Source organism: Zeugodacus cucurbitae, chromosome 6 (genome assembly GCF_028554725.1).
Source record: "Zeugodacus cucurbitae isolate PBARC_wt_2022May chromosome 6, idZeuCucr1.2, whole genome shotgun sequence".
Taxonomy (NCBI): domain Eukaryota; kingdom Metazoa; phylum Arthropoda; class Insecta; order Diptera; family Tephritidae; genus Zeugodacus; species Zeugodacus cucurbitae.
This window is the reverse complement of record NC_071671.1, coordinates 70,968,847-70,981,961: the sequence shown is the minus strand read 5'-3', so window position 1 is coordinate 70,981,961 and position 13,115 is coordinate 70,968,847. Positions and strand designations below refer to the sequence as shown.

General features: G+C 37.4%; 2 protein-coding genes across 5 annotated transcripts in view; one reads left to right on the top strand and one right to left on the bottom strand.

Annotated features, from left to right (window-relative positions):
* Window positions 1-5,808: 5,808 nt before the first annotated feature.
* LOC105221258 (fibrinogen-like protein 1) lies at window positions 5,809-6,893 on the top strand. The gene is made up of 2 exons (XM_011198074.2): window positions 5,809-6,484; window positions 6,541-6,893. The coding sequence occupies exons 1-2, from the start codon at window positions 5,838-5,840 to the stop codon at window positions 6,683-6,685; spliced, it is 792 nt and encodes a 263-aa protein (XP_011196376.1). The 5' UTR covers window positions 5,809-5,837; the 3' UTR covers window positions 6,686-6,893.
* Window positions 6,894-8,026: 1,133 nt separating this feature from the next.
* Window positions 8,027-13,115, bottom strand: part of LOC105221257 (probable serine/threonine-protein kinase cdc7) — a 29,292-nt gene continuing 24,203 nt past the window's right edge. For 3 of the 4 annotated variants that reach the window (XM_054233811.1, XM_011198072.3, XM_011198073.3), the window contains exons 2-4: window positions 10,694-10,825; window positions 9,545-9,823; window positions 8,027-9,351 (exon numbers count right to left, since the gene is read on the bottom strand). In XM_054233811.1, coding sequence (XP_054089786.1) covers window positions 9,028-9,351; window positions 9,545-9,823; window positions 10,694-10,810 — 720 coding nt within the window. In that variant the 5' untranslated portion in view covers window positions 10,811-10,825 and the 3' untranslated portion in view covers window positions 8,027-9,027. Of the gene's footprint in view, window positions 9,352-9,544; window positions 9,824-10,693; window positions 10,826-11,067; window positions 11,262-13,115 lie in introns of those variants that run through there. The other variant, XM_029046391.2, reaches the window with a different exon arrangement.

Sequence of the window (13,115 nt, the reverse complement as noted above, 5' to 3'; positions counted from 1 at the left end):
ATAAAGTCCTTTAGAATCACGCAAATCATCATATATAGTATATGAGTACTGCGGTAATTCCTGAACCGATTTCACTAATTTTCACCACCAAGATACACTATATCCAAGACTATATGCTCACTCAGTTTTTCTAAGCTATCTCACATATTAACCGATTTCCTTGGAATTTATTTAGAATACCTGAGAGATTTACCAATATTTTCGGTGAAATATTACCCTTAGGCCCTGAGTTCTTCATGTTTGATATTCGGGGCATAGAAAAGTTATAGTCCGATTTTGACAATTTTCGCTCAAATACAGTATTTGTGTAAAGTTTTACATATTCCGCTATCTTCACTAGTTCCTAATGTATATACATACATATGTGTATTATAAAGTGAACAAATCAAATTCAAAAGTGAGTTATATGGGAAGTAGGCGTGGTTGGGAACCGATTTCGAGTAGTTTCTGAGGTATGGTTTATTATCCATAAGTGGGCGACGCCACGCCCATTTTAATTTTTTTTTTTAATCTGAGTGAATTTTTTCTCTTTCATTTCTTCAGTGAAATTTAGTGTTAGATGGTCAGACATCTGGATTTCACCTCTACTCATTCTGATATAAATAATCTAAACAACCGTTATATGAACAAAACTATAATACTCTCTTTGCAACTTTTTTGCGAGAGTATAAAAAATATGGTGACTAAAGGTAGCTTTCAGACATCTTTACTATTAGAATTTTAGTTCAATATTTAATCTAGGTTTATTAAATTTTACACACTTACAATGAAATTTCCCGTATTAGTTCACTGACATCATTATCTTTCTACCGAAAATACCAATAAACAACTGATGGCTGCATAGCATCCACTCTTATCTTTCTTGGGAGCGATGAGCCGAAAGCTGTATGTCACACGCTAGGACCTTTTCCGCTTAACGACGTGTATATAAAAGTCAAAAACGTATGCCTTATCAATTGTTATCGTTCCTGGAAGCTTATAAGTCAAAAGTTACAAGTCAACGGACAACAACTTTTTTGGATTAATATGCAATCAAATACGTAGAACAAATAAATATGCCATTAGGGTGTCTAAAACAACGATGAAAAAAGTTCTGAGCAAGAATCTATTACTTATATATCAAAATAACAAACTTAAATGCGTGATTCTGAAGATTCTTCCTAAGAATAATGATTAGATTTGCATAAGTCTCTCTTTCCCCTTTGGATAGCTGAAGTGGCGGGCCCAAAATAATGTGATAATATAGTAGAATCTTTATTTGACATATCTTCTCTTTAGAATCAACTTTCCCTTTTATTCAGTTGAAGTTGAAATTTAGTCTTTCTTCACTTTTCCATAGAGATCCCTAATCAGTAGGTAAAATCTCAAGTCCAATTAAACTGAATTCTTCTAAAAATCTTGTTAGACTAATATAAATTTTGCTGTAAATTAATAAAACATTCGAAAGAAAGCCGCTCTTGGCCCACAATCCAGCGCATAAATTTATTCCAATATATGCTCATGTATGTCTATTCTATTGAAGAATTGAATGCTACCGTCTGTTTAATGTCTATCTCCATAGATTTCTATGTTTTGGCACTTCTAACCCGGGGCTATTATGTGCCCAAAAATTAATTAAACAACAGCTAATTTCGTATTCAGTGGCCGCACGCGCTGCTGGTAACAGCCGCGAACGACTACCATTTAACCGGTACATGATAATATTTACAAAAACAACAAAAGCGCGCTGAAAAAAAATTAAATAGAAACATTTGTAAATATTGGCCAATAAATAATTGTTTATTATTATTTTAATTAAGGCTCGTTTTTACTATAATGTAATTAAAAATTAATAACACTCTCCGCCCAAAAAGCGCTTACGGCAGCCAATTAAATTTTGATGAGTAAGTTGAGCATATACTAGAATCTATTGTAGTCAATTGGTTACAAAAAATCCCAGAAAAGAACTCGTTTTGTTTTTGCCTGTTTTCATATAACTATCTCTTGGACTTTGCTTCCCTTCTTACTAGAGCTTCTTTCATGCTTTATGCACATACATATAGTGTGTGTATATGATATATACGAGTTGTGTTCTAAATATAACGGGAATTTTCGTTTTTTTTTTAACAAAATATTTAGTCATTCGTGTACATTAATGTTGTCGGCTTTAAAATACTTTTCATTCGATATAATGCATTTATGCCAGCGCTTCGTCGAAGCACTTCTCAATTTTTTTTCGATTTCTGCGATAACCTTTGGCTCTTTCAGCGACTTCTGGTCTCTTTAAGGTCTTTATTTTTTGGAAATATGTAGTAGTAAAAAGTCACACGGCGTCAGCGTGGAATTTTAAATTTTACAATTCCCGTTATTTTTTGAACAAACCACATATGTATGCCATATATGTAAGTCCATTCCTGTCTACGCACATAATACTGTCCACATAGTTGAGTGAGCAAGCTGTTCGCTGCACTTGGCAGTTAAGCTGCGTAAAATCAGCTCTCTAATCAAATCTACGCGCTTTTATTAATAATTTTTAATTAATTTCCGTCAATCTGCACGTCATACACTGCACTGATAAGCGCCGTTGCTGTTCTTGTTGTTGTTTTGTTGTTTATGTGAAATAAATACAAAGGAAGTTCAGTGAAGTTAATTTGATTTGTTGTTTTTAGCTGCAACGATTGGAGGTCGTTTACTTTCGTACTAAGCCGGTGGCTAGGACGGGCGGGCAGTGAGTCTATATTCATTCTGTGTTTAGTTAAATATATGTATGTGTTTGTGTGTGTATATTATCACACACATTAAACTGGAAAGGGAAATTTTTAATTAATTTCCTCAGCTTTTATGATCTATAAAAGTTAGCTACATATGTTAGCTAATACAGATTTACACAATTATATAGTATATAATAAATATTTCAGCATACAGTTCAATGCGTTCTAATAAATCTGCCTTGTCTGTGAGTTTCATGCGCATTCAAGCGTTCTTCTAAGAAAGTAATGCATTGAAGCCTAAAAGTATGCTTTGAAAAAACGTGCAAACAAGCGAGGTCAGCGCCAAAGCGAAAGAACATCTAGAAACATACAGATGAGCTCGCACACATATTGACATAGAATTGTGCGAGACTTTGACAAAAGGAATCGACAATCTTGCGACATGATCTATACTACTATTATAAAGAGGAAAGATCTGTATGTATGTTTGTATTGAATAAAATCGAAAACTACTGTGGCGATTTCAAAAATTCTTTCACCATTGGAAATCTTAAATTCATCCTGAGTAACATAGGCTTTATTTATTGCTAGAATCTCAACTTTCTGGAAATAGTTCCCAGGTGAGGGTATCAAAAAGACTCCGTGATGGAGAATCTAATCTGAAACTGAAAATCGTCTTGCAAGTCATTCTCTTCGCATCGCAATCGCGTGCCAGAGAGTCGAGTAACGATCGCTCGCAGCAGCTTGCTGAACAAAATTTCAAAACCTCCCAAGTATGCGCTTGAGAGTCGAGTACGGAGCGTGTGCAGCGGCTTGAAGAACAAAATATTAGAATTATACAAGCTCGCACTAGACCGTCGAACTCTGAGCGTTCCCAACACCTACATAATCAGAGAGAAAGACAACGAACATCAAAGAATATAGATTGTAATCAAGTTTTAGCTCATTGCAAAAAATATCATGTCGAATTTTCATTATTTCACTTTTTTTTAAATGAACCCACGCAAGAAACGGCAAAGTAAATACATATGTATGGGAAAGTGTGTATATGTGTATAAAAACTTATAACTTTTGAAATGTTTTTTGAGTTGTCTGCTAGTCGACTATATAGTTACTCTTGTAATTTGCGCAAACTCATGATGGAATTATGAACTAGACTTTTTGAACTTTGGAATTCCTTCTAGTAAGCTGCCGACGTTGTGTATCTCTAATACACTCCTCCGTCCTTCAATTTGTTGTCTTTGTATTGGTCTACAACTTTGCTTCCGCCGTTTTCCAATAGATGTCACTGGTCGATTAAATCGATTAAATCGTTTTATATCGATCGTGGACATTTGTGTCAACTTTAACCCAACAAAATATTTGTATAGATCTGTTTGCATCCCAAACTTATTCTCAACTGTCAAAATGTCACTTTTTAAGCCGCTTAATCTCTGCATAATAAATCATTAATGTAATTCAATGTCATACTAATTGTCCACTGCAATTCATCTGCATGAACGTTATGTTGCGAGAATCTTAATCAAAAATTTATTGCTTTTATATGGAAATTGAAATAATTCTTGTAATTACCATATACAAATCTACACACACACCCATGTGCATGCGCTTATCACTCAGTGAAACACTGATATTATATATATATGTATGTATTTCTAGATTTTTAATTCAACTGCAATTAAACTGAATATTTACCTCAATGGCGAGTTTAATGACATTCTTAATATGAATAATGAGCTCTGATTACTTTTACAAAGAATTTCTAAAAGATAATTCAAATTAAAAAAAAAAATAATGAAAGGGCTAAGTTCGGGTGTAACCGAACATTTTATACTCTCGCAATTTATTTATTTAACTTTATTTATATTATATAATACACAATTTGACCCACATATTCATCATATATATTGTATAAAATCCATTGAAAGTTGGAAACCATAATATTAGGTTACAAACACCGAGGTCCTCGTGTTCGATATATGGGGTCTTAAAACCTATGGTCCGATTTCGGCGATTTTTAGAAAGGGGCTGCCACACTATTAACATAGTATTTGTGCAAAGTTCTGCACCGATATCTCCACTAGTACTTACTTTATATATTGTAAAGTTAACGATTAAGTTCGTCTTCAAAGTTCTGGTATATAGGAAGTAGGCGTGGTTGTGAAGCGATTTGGCCTATTTTCACAACATATCATTGGGATGTAAGGAAACTATTACAAACCAAGTTTCATTGAAATCGGTCGAGTAGTTCCTGAGATATGGTTTTTGACCCATAAGTGGGCGACGCCACGCCCATTTCCCATTTTGTAATAAATCTGAGTGCAGCTTTCATCTGCCATTTCTTATGTGAAATTTAGTGTTTCTGACGTTTTTCGTTAGTGAGTTAACCCACTTTTAGTAATTTTCAACCCAACTTTTGTATGGGAGGTGGGCGTGGTTATGATCCGATTTCTTTCATTTTTGGACTGTATTAGAAAGTGGCTAAAAAACGACTTCAGAAAGTTTGGTTTATATAGCCCTATTGGTTTGCGAGATATGTATAAAAAACTTAGTAGGGGCGGGGACACGCCCACTACCCCAAAAAAATTATATCCAAATATGCCCCTTCATAGTGCGATCCTTCATACCAAATTTTGTTTCCATAGCTTTATTTATGGCTTAGTTATGGCACTTTATGTGTTTTCGGTTTTCGCCATTTTGTGGGCATGGCAGTGGTCCGATTTTGCTCCGATTTTCGAAAGCAACCTTCCTATGGAGCCAAGAAATAAGTGTGCCAAGTTTCATCAAGATATCTTAATTTTTACTCAAGTTACAGCTTGCACAGACGGACGGACAGACAGACATTCGGATTTGAACTCCATTCTTCACCCTGATCACTTTGGTATATATAACCCTATATCTAACTCGTTTAGTTTTGGGTGTTACAAACAACCGTTATGTGAACAAAACTGTAATACTCTCTTTAGCAACATTTGTTGCGAGAGTATAAATATAGCACAAGTGATTTCGGAGGAAGTTTAAAAGCTTTTCTTATCTTCGAATGACGTAGGAAGAGGAGAGGTAACTGTTCTATATTTCGGGATCGTGCTAGATTATAAATACAGACACTTTTGTATTCCAATTGTTAGTTCAAAACAAGCTTACGAGATGAACATTCCAAATAAAAAAAATTTGGTGAACGCTGCGTTGTTGGTGCTCTTCTTGAGCGCTGTCTCACCGCAGTTATTAAGCGAATCGATGTGTGTGAGGCATTTACCTTCCAACTGCGTCGAAGCAGTACGCGCCGCTGGTTCGGAGGCCAAAAGTGGCGTCTACAATATACAATTACCGTTAAAGGTTTGGGTGGATCGACCCTTCTACGTTTACTGTTTACTCGATCACAACGGCGGTGACCCCTGGTTGTTGGTACAGCGTAGACAGGACGCAACCATCGATTTCAATCGCACCTGGAACGATTACAAGACTGGTTTCGGAAACTTGGAGTCAAATTTCTTCATTGGTTTGGACAAATTGCATGCGCTCACACAAGTGCAACTTAATGAGCTACAAATCGAATTGCATGATTTCAACGAAACCGTTAAGTACGCCAACTACGACAGTTTTGCGGTAGGCGAAGAGAACGCAAAATATCCATTGAATGTTTTGGGAAAATATTCTGGGAGTGCAGGCGATTCCTTGCACGGCCAGCACGAAGGCCAAAAGTTCAGTACATACGATCAGGATAACGACAATTGGACCGGGAATTGTGCGGAGCATTACAAAGGCGCCTGGTGGTATAAAGCCTGCCACTGGAGGTAAAATTAAATTCACAAGTTTTGAAAAGTGTTTCACTAAATATTATTGTCTTTAGTAACCTAAATGGCGAGTATCTTAATAGCACTCACAACGAAAAGCCGCAAGGCATTGTCTGGTATACATGGCATGGCATTTATTCGATGAAATATGCGCACATGGCTATAAGGCCAAATACGAATATACGGATACAACGATCTTGACATGATAAATGAAGACGAATTCAATAGTCCTATAACCTTTCGTTTAACATAAAACAGAAATGATTGTGAAATTGAATTTATATACATATATGGTAAACTATTCGATGTTCATTTAGGACTGAGCAAGAGAAAAGTGTTATTTCAGGACTTACTTGTTTTTATAGCAGATCCGACAGTAATCAAGAAATAAGTAACAAAATCAAATGTATATGGAGTCGTGTTTTTCTTTCGAACTATTCGTAGGTTACTTATAACTTTCTCTTTCTCTCTCTCTCTCTCTCTCTCTTATTCCACTAAGACCACGATCGTCTGCTTGTTGTTGCTATGTTTACAGCATGTGAATGGATTAAATATCTCCACGTTGCCAGAAGTATGTAAACTCGTAGTTTCTGGGAATATCCTGTTAGTCAGTGTCACTAAAGCTCCAAGCATTCTTTCTATACCTTCTTTGAAAGAGACTCTAGTGATAGTTGGCTATGCGGACGTATATACTTACATATATCACTACACATCAATACAAATCAAATGGGCTATATTGCCACTTTTCACTTCTGAAGTCGAAACATTTAACTTTGATTTTTAGCATCGTCGTGAAGAAATAAAATAACTTTTGGAAGGCAATTCAATATGCGGGGAATGTTACGATTTTCAGTGATTGGCTGCTGAATGTTGTTTGTTATTACATCTACCTTCTTTGATAACCGTAATTATATTGCTTAATTATCATTGCATACTTTTAGGCGCCAGATAATTGGTTTGCTGAAGATCATGAATATGTATTTATATATATGTATACACCGTAGACAAATCAACTAGTTTTGAAATATTTAGTATACACTATAACAACAACTAGGCAATTAAAAACTTTTCTTGCTTAAGAGTAAAGCGTAGTTGTTGGAATATAGATAGAAAATTTAAAATCAAAATCGTAAAGAATATATGGTTTTGAGTCCATGCATTCGGTCCAAGTGAAATATTTGTCGGACTACTTTATTTTTGGTTCGAAAATCGAAGTTTCAACTAGTAAAAAATCGTTGGGAAGTTCTTATTCGACCTTGTCCATGTGGATTTAGATCTGAGAAGGTAGTATTTAAACAGATCTTGGAAAAGACGCCAAACATTTCCTCACTTAAAACAGTTTCTGACAAATGAGGAAAGAGTTGACTCTTTTTACTTTGTAAAATGACATTGGTCAAGCTCAGTTGGAACCGATATCCTCGAGGTAGGTATGTACCAAGGCTACTCATTCTCGAGAGATATTTAATAAAGGATCCATAACATTGACTCAATGGATCAATCATTTAATATTTATACATCCTTTTCATCGAAGGAAAACAATAATTCTTTATATTCATTTACATATATAATTTTATTTATTTATTTATTTTCGTATAGAAATTTACATAATATTTTATTTCGACATAAAAATAGTACTTACAGCTAATATTAACATTGTTTATCTTAAAGTAAATTTAAAGTGTCACTAAAGTAATATCACATCAACAATTAGAACAGGAAAATGTCAAAGAGCACATCGACTTGGGAGACATAGACGTAAAAATAAACACTCAAATTGTATTACAAAGCGCAGACGAAGACCGTGCGAGCGCAAAGCACCGCTGCGCGCTTAATAATTAACGGGAATGACAGAATACGACAATTAAAAGAAATGTGCAAAGCAGCTTCGAGGAGAATGGCTAATAGAAAGTGAAAGTGTAATTGAGCCGAGTGAATGTACAGCAATTTGTGCGAAAGAAATGTGAAAGAAGGAAAAATTAACGGCTGGTTGATGAGCCGGCGGTGGGGACACCGTTACACTTGGCTTAATTCTCTAGTTTTAAAGATGGAACACGAGAACAACAACACCAACGATGTGCGAAGAAAAAAAGCGGCCAACTAATTGCAAACTTTAGAACAAGTTTATGCAAATGTGCACGCAACGAACCGGGAACCGCGAAGGCGCCGACGCCGCCACAGCAAAGAACAACTACATACAACGCGAACACAAACTCTTGACTAAACACCGAACACAAACACACAAACAAAAAGCAACAGTAAAGACAGAAATGCGCGAATATTGCGAAGTGAATGACTGAATCGTTGGGATGGAACCGGGATGTCGGCGGCGGAAGGAAGGAAGTGCAAATGAACTAGTTAAGGCAAAGTGCGCGCGTGGATGGGAGAGGGGGACGAAGCACGTGTGATGCTTGGCAGAACGTGCTTATCGGCAGGCGTGAAATTGACGTCGGCTGTCACTGCCTTCGCTTCGCCACTTTCGTCCGCTTTGCACTTCTTTATATGGGCAAGTGTGGTTGGGTACGCGCAACCAAGAGTGCACTGATTTACGCGTTCACCTCACGCAGCAACGACCTTCGCTGCCTCACGGAGGGAATGCCACCCTTATTGTTGTTGTTGTTGCTGCTGCCACTGCTGTTTGGCTGTGGCCGTGACGCTGCGGCCGGGTCGAAGACACCGGGCACTACTTTCGTCGCTACGTCAGCGCCGCCACCTGCTGGTAGGGAGCGGAAGGCCTGTAGCGCGTCCGGGCTCGTATTGCCGGTCCCGGACTTGAGCACGCCTGCGGTCATTGATGGCACCTGGTGTTGATAGCTGCCGGTTAAACGCGCCACCAGATTGTTGACAGCTCGCAGTGTCGATATCGGAATCTGCAAGGAAGAGCACAATAATGAAATCTGTTAAGTGATTTGCAATGGGAATGCTTTGCTTGTTGTTGTTTTTTGTTATATAATTTTATGCCCATCATTACACAGCACGACTGCCGAAATTTGGTGCGCACGTTGTATTTAATTGGGAAGTGGCGGCGGTTTATTGAATTTCCGCTCCAGTCGGTGGACTTACCTCGAAGATGCTGTCAATTAGCGGACGAAAGCTGAAGGGAAAGCCTACTGCGGCTGACTCAGCATTTGCCGATGGTCCCGCCATAACGGCTGAGTTTGGTTGATTGTTAGGATTGTTGTTGCTGTTGTAATTATTGTAGTTGTAGTTGTTATTGTTGCCATATCTGTTGTTGTTCGGATATATGTTGTTGTATTGCGACATTTGTTGATGGTCGTAGAGTCCGTACTCTTCGCCGGGATAGAAAATCATGTTCGCCACTGGCATCGGCTGTACGGTAGACTGCAAAGGAGGAGAGCGCAAGCGATAAGGAGACATTAAAATTAATTAAATGGTATTAACAGGTCTTGCCTTAAATGATATTAATTTTCATTGTTTTTATTGTAAATGGCGTTATTGAAAATAATTTTAGAGAGTTTTAAAGGGTTATTTCGAAAAATATGTTTCACGAAAGTCCGAGGAGCGGAATTTTGGATTATTCAGAAAGTTTTGTCAATGAAAGGGGTATTGGTTTGTGATAATTGATAAGTTGCGCGATGATCATTTCCTCTCCTTATTGTCTTTTTTGGTTTAATTTCAGTCGGAATTTCTTCAAAACCATTCTTATAGGCACAATTGATGTATGAAGAGTTTTTTGAAAGAAATGTTGTCCCAATGAGATTTTCCACGAACTAATATATCAAAGGGATACCAGCTGTCGACTTATTTCGCCTACCAGCTTATTTGAAATAAGTTCCAAGTTTTGAACCTGTTTATACAAGTTCTGCTACCGTTTGAAATCATTTCATAAAACCCGTTTAGTTCACCTTACGCACCTCAACCAATAGTAATTAGTTAAATATGAACAACGAAATAATGAATACTTGAATCAAATATTTTTCCAAGTACAAATTGCTAAGCACAGTATGGAAAATCAAAATAACTATTCCCACCCTTTTTAATGTCGCTGACTCCCCTGAAAATAACGCTAAATTAGTTAGCAATAAACTTTGACAGCTAATAATTGAAAACTCGCAAAGAAAAAATGTTTACTGTCGGTGTTTAAAAAACCGTTTATGTCTCCACCCGCCCCCTGGCAATTACTTAGTAGCAAAATATAATAAAAGCAATGGCTTAAGAACGCTTATGATATGCACTCAAGTGGTCACTTACATCATTCAGTAGTACGGCGTCATGCCGATTGCCGCGCGCATACCCAGTAACGCGTGTGAATTCGGTCACCAAGTGTGACATGACGACGAGCAGAACGAACCACACGAAACGATCCATGGCCGTGATGATGATCTGCAAGTAAAAAAAACATAAAATTCAGGCATTAGAACTCGTTAATCAATGCAGAGTTGGGGAAGAAATGGAGATATTCTAAAATTTATTAAAAATTTCCGAGTTGTTATTTAAAGTATACTTTTAGGGTTGCCTTGTATTGCTAAATTATTATTTTAAATATTTGTGAATTCTATTTTTATAGATAATTTAAATATATGTATATATCTATATCTTATATAATATACTTGATAGCCACGCACATCATTGTTAAAACTCATTTTGGTAAAATGGTGTTTTGGACCCTTGAAAATGTTTACACACTCGGGACTTAATAGCCCATGCACAGTAAATTACTCGCGCCTTAAATGGAATGTTGACTCCTAGGAGAGAGAGCTAAGCCTAACTAAAAACCTTTCCACTCGCTAGTTGCACGTTAACGAGTTACGCAATTGCCGCGTACTTCGTGAACTCTGCGTTTCGCCGTTTTGTGGCATGGACCGATGTACCGAAGTTCAATTGGCGCTCAATGCGACTTATTGCCGCTGATGATTTCAACTCGAACCCGAACTTCACCCAACGGTGACTGAAAACGTTCTGAGGCACTCGCTGAGCTGGGCTGTCGCTTTGTGTAAATAAAATTGCTAAATTGATATTTGAAAAGCGGCGTTGAACGGGCGCACAATTCAGGCGATCGGACCGCGCTGTTGCCTTCAGAGTGACGCTTCATTGTTGATGTTGTTGTTCAGTTTTTGTTGGTAACTTTAGCGGGTTTTGCGGTGTTCAATTTTTCTGTTTCTCTCAAAAGCCAAATTCTTGTTTTAAATTCTTTTTTTTTTGGGCTTTTTTATGGCTGCTCTGCCGTTTGTCTAGAATAGAATGCCCGAGTATCATTGAGTCAATTGCTTTTTAAATATTTTGCACAACCAATTCAATTCAATAGGAGTAATAACAAAAAAATACAACAACCATCATTAGCATTGCAGCGCTCTGCCTGTGGTCAGTGGACGCGCTTTTGGCGATCAGCACAACAACAAAAACACCAAAAAACACAAAAAAAATCATAATTGAAGTCGCAAAACAAAAGACTTAAGACACAAACGCGACGTTTGGCGCATACTCGGCGATCGGGAGTTGAGGGCGTCTAAGAACCATTTACAGCTGCTGCTGCTCGTTGCTGATGGAGTGTTGCGCTTTCGTTGGCGCTGTCAAGCAACACATATCGAGTGTTGCTACTGTGCGTTGTTGTTGTTGTTGTTGTTCATTTGTTGTACGCGTCGAGAAGCTGTTGCGGTTGCGCAGTAGGCCGACGTCGTCTATTGTTCGCGCCTGGGTCGTGTTCTTAAATGTGGATTAGCACAAGGCCAACATGATCGGTGGCGTTGCAATTGCACATACACAAAAACAATAACAACAACAATAAAAATATGCATAAAAACTCTAAAATATTAATAAAAAATTCGAGAACCAGCAAATGCAGTTGACGCAGTTGAAACCAGTTTTCGTTGCTTTTGCATTTTATTTATTTTTTCTTCAATTAAATAAACACTTTTTCATTGAACGCCTGCTAGCTGTTGAGCATTGCGTTGCTATCTAATATTTTTTCCAAATTTTTGCGGCACAACGTTCGAGCTGGACGGCCTCATAGCCTGTGAATTCGCCTTTTGCAGTCGCTTGCGCTTCGTTTTTGTTGTTGTTGTGTTTGTTTTCCATGCCGCGGTGCTTGTAACAACAAAGCGCCGATACAATGTCGTCTGACCATGTGGCGGCTGCGAATTTGTGCAACACCTCGGCCATGACTGTCAAGTTGGTAAATATCAACAGTTGGCCGTTGCTTGCCGCAAATTATTTGACGCTTTTTTTTTGTTTTTATGGACTTCTACAAGGAAAGCGATAAAGCGCAATTGGCTTTTAATTATCGCGCTACTGTGTGTTTCGTTTTCATGGCCGAACATAACCACGTACAATAGCAAGTCGCATTTGCAGCACGGCACTGTGGGGTGGAAGGCGACTTAATTCACTTAAATTTCCATATTTCCATTTTTTCTTCGAACAAAAATATATTTTTAATGGTAAATTTTTATTTTAAACTGAAAGAAATAAACTTCACGAAGCCTTTCGAGGGGTTAGAGGCAATTATTCTAAAATTTCTGGATGTTCCTGTATATATCATACAAAAAATAACATTACAGCCTCCGAAAACAGGGACTAAAATTAGAGTCTATTAACATTTGTAAGAATACATCCGGGATTTCCAGGTTTAGTTCTAACAAAACTATTTTTGTTCAATGTTTTTGTCTTAAAACTTGCA